General features: G+C 34.2%; 1 protein-coding gene across 1 annotated transcript; it reads left to right on the top strand.

Moving 5' to 3' along the window:
* The first annotated feature begins 246 nt into the window (after positions 1–246).
* On the top strand, positions 247–5394 carry LOC109814772 (asparagine synthetase [glutamine-hydrolyzing] 2). The gene is made up of 13 exons (XM_020379282.2): positions 247–513; positions 1492–1630; positions 1959–2054; positions 2265–2406; positions 2519–2709; positions 3146–3307; positions 3410–3490; positions 3595–3816; positions 3917–4051; positions 4143–4223; positions 4309–4395; positions 4513–4620; positions 4908–5394. The coding sequence occupies exons 1-13, from the start codon at positions 434–436 to the stop codon at positions 5121–5123; spliced, it is 1740 nt and encodes a 579-aa protein (XP_020234871.1). The 5' UTR covers positions 247–433; the 3' UTR covers positions 5124–5394.
* Positions 5395–6546: the final 1152 nt, after the last annotated feature.

Genomic DNA, 6546 nt, shown 5'->3' with positions numbered 1-6546 from the left:
ATAAAATAAATGTGTAATAATATAATGCTAATAATTAAATGAAGTGACAAAAATATGCCATAGCAAACCACGTCACACCACGTGGCGCGACGCAAGACGAAAGAGGCGGTGGTCCCGGTGTGAGCGAGCGGGACCAGCCGGTAGCCGGTGAACTCTTCGTGGATAGCGACGTCAGACAAAACGACACCGCTTTGCCTCCAGCCTCCGCGTATAAATACGTGTAGCATGTTATGTGGAGCACTTAACTCTTTCAACTTGTAACACTTGTACGTGTTGTCCCTTCCCTCTGTTACTCCTGAATCTTCGTTTCTCATTATTACCTTCTTCCTTTCTATATCTTCTCATTTTGCACATTTCACTTTCTCTTTTCTCTTTTTTTGCTTCCAAAACTCACTTCTCTTGATCATACTTCACATAATAATATTGTGTCACAATGTGTGGCATACTAGCTGTGCTTGGTTGCTCTGATTCCTCTCAAGCCAAAAGGGTCCGTGTCCTTCAGCTTTCTCGCAGGCAATGATTCTCTCCTTGTCTTATTCTTAAACACATATATTTACCAAAGTCAAAGAAAAAAACAAGTTAGCAAGAATTCAAGAATTTCTTTCTTTTCAAATACCCTTTACTTAACTTTGATGTTTGTATTCAGAGTTTCATATTTTCCATGCTCAAACTCTTCCCCACTAGAGTTTTTTTTTTTTTTTTAATTTATATGATAATATTTAAGAATTGAGTGATGGTGTGGTGTGGAGAATGAAGAGTGGAAAATTCATCATGATGGTAAAACAGTATCTTTAGTAACTAATATACTGAAATATAGTTTAATCAACTGGAAAAGTTGTTGTTATTATTATTATTATATATTTTATATACTAAAAGGAGGCCGGAAAAACCATCAAAACGGTGGTTATAATATGTGTGGGGCTTATGATTTGTCTCTTTGTTTTAACTGTCATGGTGGTCTCTTTTAGGAAAAAAAATTAGGGACACCAATTTTTAGTTAATAGCTAAGAAGAGAAGAAAAAAAAAGATAGAAAGAAATATGATATAATAAAAAAATAATAAAGTGTTAATATAGCAAATAATGTTGTCATATTTCCAACAAGATATGTAAGAATTGAAATTATAATTATTGCTATATGTTGGGGCCCGGTGCCCATCTTTTAGATTTAACGAATTATTTTAGGATAAACATGTTTGGGCTTTGACAAGTTAAGTGGATTTCTAGAAAAACAATTATTTTTTTAGATTACTAACTATTGAGATAAACAAAGTGGGATGTGGGCCCACCTTGCTATGAAATTGTTGGCAACTTTGTGGTAGAAAAGTACAACAAAAGAAAAGAAGATGGAAACTAGTAATGAAAAGGAGTTAATTGGTCTTGAAAGTGCAAAAGGAAAATTTTCAAGGGTTGTCAGTTAAGAAAGTGCAGTTGGAATAAGTCGTTGTAATTTACCATTTATGGTTTTGTTTTTGTGTTTGTTGATGTCACAGATTGAAGCACCGTGGTCCTGACTGGAGTGGGCTCCACCAATTTGGTGATAACTATTTGGCTCATCAACGGTTAGCCATAGTTGATCCAGCTTCTGGTGATCAACCCCTCTTCAATGAAGACAAATCTGTTGTTGTTACAGTAAGTCTTGTGATATTCAATGATTTACACATACTATTATGTTATGGTAATACATAAGTTGTAATATACAAAACTCGAACGTAACGCATAGTAACAAGAAATTATTATATACATCAGAACTATTGAATTTTTATAGCCTCAACAATTACTACATAACATGAATTTAAGTTTTTTAAACTATAATTATATTTTATGTAGAGACTAATTAAGAACTATATGATCCAAAATAATATTAGTAACATAATTTTTGTTGCTTTTATTTACCAATCTTATCAATTTAACTGCAATAAGTTATGACTCGTTTTAAAAATCATCCACTGAAATCCAGGTGAATGGAGAGATCTATAATCATGAAGAACTCAGGAAACAATTGCCTAATCACACTTTCCGTACAGGAAGTGACTGTGATGTTATTGCTCATCTGGTTAGTCATCTTTTATCTTTATGAGTAGTTTTCAACAAATTTTAGCCTGATCATCATCTAGATATATACAAACCAAAAGAAAATTTTAGAAACTTTTTGTTTTATTCGTTAACTATACTTATTCCAAGTCTTGATAAGAATTTCCATACTTTTTATCATATAGAATATGGCTGTTACTCATGATTGGACTTCTTGTTGGTGTTATTTTAGTATGAGGAGCACGGAGAAAACTTTGTGGACATGCTGGATGGTATATTTTCATTTGTTCTGCTGGATACCCGTGACAACAGTTTTATAGTGGCACGGGATGCAATTGGTGTCACTTCCTTATACATTGGTTGGGGACTAGATGGTAATGTTATTTTATATGCCCTGCTTTTGAATTGAGTTCATGTATTCTTTTTGAACTCAAACGAGAGAATTGGATTGAACAATTGGTGACAAATTTTGCATGCTCTGTTCAGGCTCTGTTTGGATTTCATCAGAATTGAAGGGGCTGAATGATGATTGTGAACATTTCGAGTCTTTTCCACCTGGTCACTTGTACTCTAGCAAAGAGAGAGGGTTCCGTAGATGGTACAACCCTCCATGGTTCTCTGAGGCTATTCCATCAGCCCCTTATGATCCTCTAGCTTTGAGGCATGCCTTTGAGAAGGTAAGATTCATAGAAGACTCATCACATAATTGTAATTGAAAGTTTATCTAACAACATCTACTTTGGAAGCTTTAGAAAAACTTTTGTAGAACTTATTTGGACTTATAACACTAGCTTGTACCCTTATAAACTTCAAGAAGAAGCTTCTCAAAATAAGTTATTTTAACTAGAATTTGTTTGGATATAAACTTAGAAACGTTTTTCAGAACTTTTCTATTGAAAATAAAAAGTTTTTTTCCGGTTGATAAATCTTTAAAAACACTTCTAAACTTATATTCAAACATGTTCTTTCTCTCAAGCTTCTCTATGATATTTACAAATAAGCTTTAAGGTGGTCAACTTTTATTTAATAGGGAAACTAATTAAGTTGTTTATCCATGTCCTTTGCATATAAATTTTTATTTCAACATAGCTGATATAGTGAATGGTATTGCAGGCTGTGACAAAAAGGTTGATGACTGATGTGCCTTTTGGTGTTTTACTCTCTGGAGGTTTGGACTCCTCATTGGTTGCAGCTGTAACGGCTCGCTACTTGGCTGGCACAAAGGCTGCCAAGCAATGGGGAACAAAACTACACTCTTTCTGTGTAGGCCTTGAGGTGTGTGTACATATTCTAGCAAATTTTGTGGATTTGTTTATCTAATATGAAAAAGAAACCATGAAGTTTTGTCTTAATCTTTAGTCATTTTATATTGAGTAGGGTGCACCTGACCTGAAGGCTGCAAAAGAAGTAGCAGACTACATAGGAACTGTGCACCACGAGTTTCACTATACTGTTCAGGTATATATATGTGTGTGATATAGTATTTTACTGCTCAAAATTTGGGGTAATTTTGATGTACAAAATCATAACTAGTAAATGTTTTATATATATGGTGTATGCAGGATGGAATAGATGCCATTGAGGATGTTATCTATCACATTGAAACATATGATGTGACCACAATTAGAGCCAGCATTCCCATGTTTCTTATGTCTCGTAAGATCAAGTCACTAGGAGTCAAATGGGTTATCTCTGGAGAAGGGTCTGATGAGATCTTTGGAGGGTATCTATATTTCCACAAGGCACCCAACAAAGAAGAGTTTCACCAAGAAACGTGCCGCAAGGTCATAGAGTTATCATGCTTGATCATATCAGAACAATTTAAGTGTTTGGATTGTTGAAGTAAAAGGGCTAATAGATGCTTTCCTTTCCTCTTTAATGCAGATTAAAGCACTCCACAAATATGATTGCTTGCGAGCCAATAAATCGACCTTTGCTTGGGGCCTAGAAGCCAGAGTACCGTTTTTGGACAAAGAGTTTATCAAAGTTGCAATGAACATTGATCCTGAGTATAAAATGGTATGGATGCAGAATGTTGCAAATTGCAATGCGTCATAACTTTAAAAAAATGTTACACTTTATAAAGTGGTTTACTACTTAATCTTTTCAGATTAAACGAGAAGAAGGGAGGATTGAGAAATGGGTATTGAGGAGGGCCTTTGATGACGAAGAGCATCCTTATCTGCCAAAGGTACCATGTGATTTGCAGCAACGTATTTAGAACTTTTCAAAATTAATTTGTTAAACTAACATATTAAGAGTTAAATTTTGTGCAGCACATTTTGTATAGGCAGAAAGAACAATTCAGTGATGGAGTTGGCTACGGTTGGATTGATGGCCTTAAAGCCCATGCTGAAAAACATGTAAAACTTCAATAAAATCTCTAATTCCATTTTTTCTCATGTTATCATGCATGACATGACATGGCATGACATGACATTTCATATTGCTAATTATTGGTTCTTGAAATTTTCCTATAGGTGACCGATAGAATGATGCTCAATGCTGCTAACATTTTCCCCTTCAACACTCCAACTACCAAAGAAGCATACTACTATAGAATGATATTTGAGAGGTTCTTCCCTCAGGTAAATTTAACAACAAAACGCGTCTAGTTTCATCGGTGTTACTAGTATTGTTCTCCAATCAAAATTTAAGAATAAACCTTATATCCAGTTCCTTAGATATTATGATCTGCATAGATCACTAAAGTAAAAGTTTAATTCTAATCAGAAAAAAACACAATGTTACTTACAGAACTGAATGTAAGTTTTTTCCTGAATTAAATCTAACATACCTAGATATGTTACTAGGTGGCAACATAATTCATGTTGATTTAACAAGGGCTGATTCAAATTCGTGTTTGGTTTTGTAGAACTCAGCCAGGCTCACTGTTCCTGGAGGACCAAGTGTTGCATGTAGCACAGCAAAAGCTGTTGAGTGGGATGCTGCTTGGTCTAACAACCTTGATCCATCGGGTAGAGCAGCACTTGGAGTGCATGCATCAGCTTATGGAGAGCAGGTGAAGGCTGTAGAACCAGAGAAGATCATACCCAAGATGAAAGTTTCTCCCCTAGGAGTTGCCATTTAGAGCAAGGACTAGATGCCCAAGAACCAACATATATATTATACTAGTCAACATTAATGAAAATTTTGCCTGATGTGTATTTTATCCAGGCAATGAAACATATAGATAAGGCTGTTCCTACCTAGCTGTCTTAAGTGTTGTGCTATCCCACTTGTCTTTGTTTTCAATTTCTGTCACCTGAACACTATCATAATGTATTGGCTTTCCAAGAAAAATGTTGTTTACTTGGGTTTCTTTTCAATTAAATTTGAATACAGGGTCCACTATTTCTCAATACCGTGTATTACCAAAATTCTTGACTAGCATAACTTAAGCATATTCTTTATGCTACAGCAGACAAAAATAAAAAGGAACATGACATTGGTAAGCATGAAGATTTATTTATATGCTAACTTCTACAAATGATTGTAGGACTTTTGAACCAAAAATGATTGGAGAGCTTCTTATAGTTTACAATAAAGCCCAACATAAAAAAAAATGTTCAACTAGGCCTTATAGGCTGATTGGTTCAAAAAATAAGCCCATTTGATAGTGTGGAACACGTTTTAAATAGAACTACTGGGTAGCCCAGCCAGCCACAGGTATACTTTTGAGACTATGAAGTTTACTTATTATGTTTTATGAGCACCGAAGCAGAACAAATAATTAAGCCTTAAAACAAGAATCACGACCTGAATAGAGATGAATGGACAAATAAAAATGAAAATACGGAATCGTTATCAAATTTATTTAAGAAAAATTAGAAAAACCTAAAATATTAACCAAAGGATTAAAACATATTCAAGGGTCTAACTATATACAGGAAAGAGAAAAATTAACTCAATTACACCCTTGACATGTCTGCAAAAAGTTAATTTAAATTAATTGCGTGAATTGATTTTTTTAAAATCTAGAATTTTGTTTTTATTTACTCTTTTACTGAAAAAAAAAATGTTAAAATTTCTTATTCTTTCTCATGTTTTCCCCTTTGTGCAAGTGTTTGAAAGCTATCCAATCGTGACACGAGAGTAATGGTTACAAGTTGTTTGAACTAGGATAGTGCTTCCTGCATAATGGTGTGTGACGAGTGTCATAGTATCTTGATTTGCAAGTGATCATTGTTAACAGATAGGGGTTATGTTCCACTTTTTTTGCACCCATACAAACCCTTGTAGAGTGTTAATAAGATTCTTCTATAAGAGGATATTAGATTAATGTCAAAAGATTTGTGTACTGGACCTTGAGGTTTTTAGGATCAACATGCTTGCTTTACTTTTCTCTTATTTCGTCATGAGCGTAGAAATACTCATTATAGTGGTCAAGAACACAAACATATTTTGAACTACATATCCATGAAATTAATTTCCAAAACAAAGCAAAAAAAAGTGTACTAAACCTTTTCTTTTACTTTGGAAATGTATACTACAATTTACTGCTTACACTAATG

This window comes from Cajanus cajan, chromosome 3 (assembly GCF_000230855.2).
Source record: "Cajanus cajan strain Asha chromosome 3, NIPB_CcT2T_4, whole genome shotgun sequence".
NCBI lineage: Eukaryota > Viridiplantae > Streptophyta > Magnoliopsida > Fabales > Fabaceae > Cajanus > Cajanus cajan.
The sequence above is the reverse complement of the archived record's forward strand: the minus strand, read 5'-3'. Positions and strand labels throughout refer to the sequence as shown.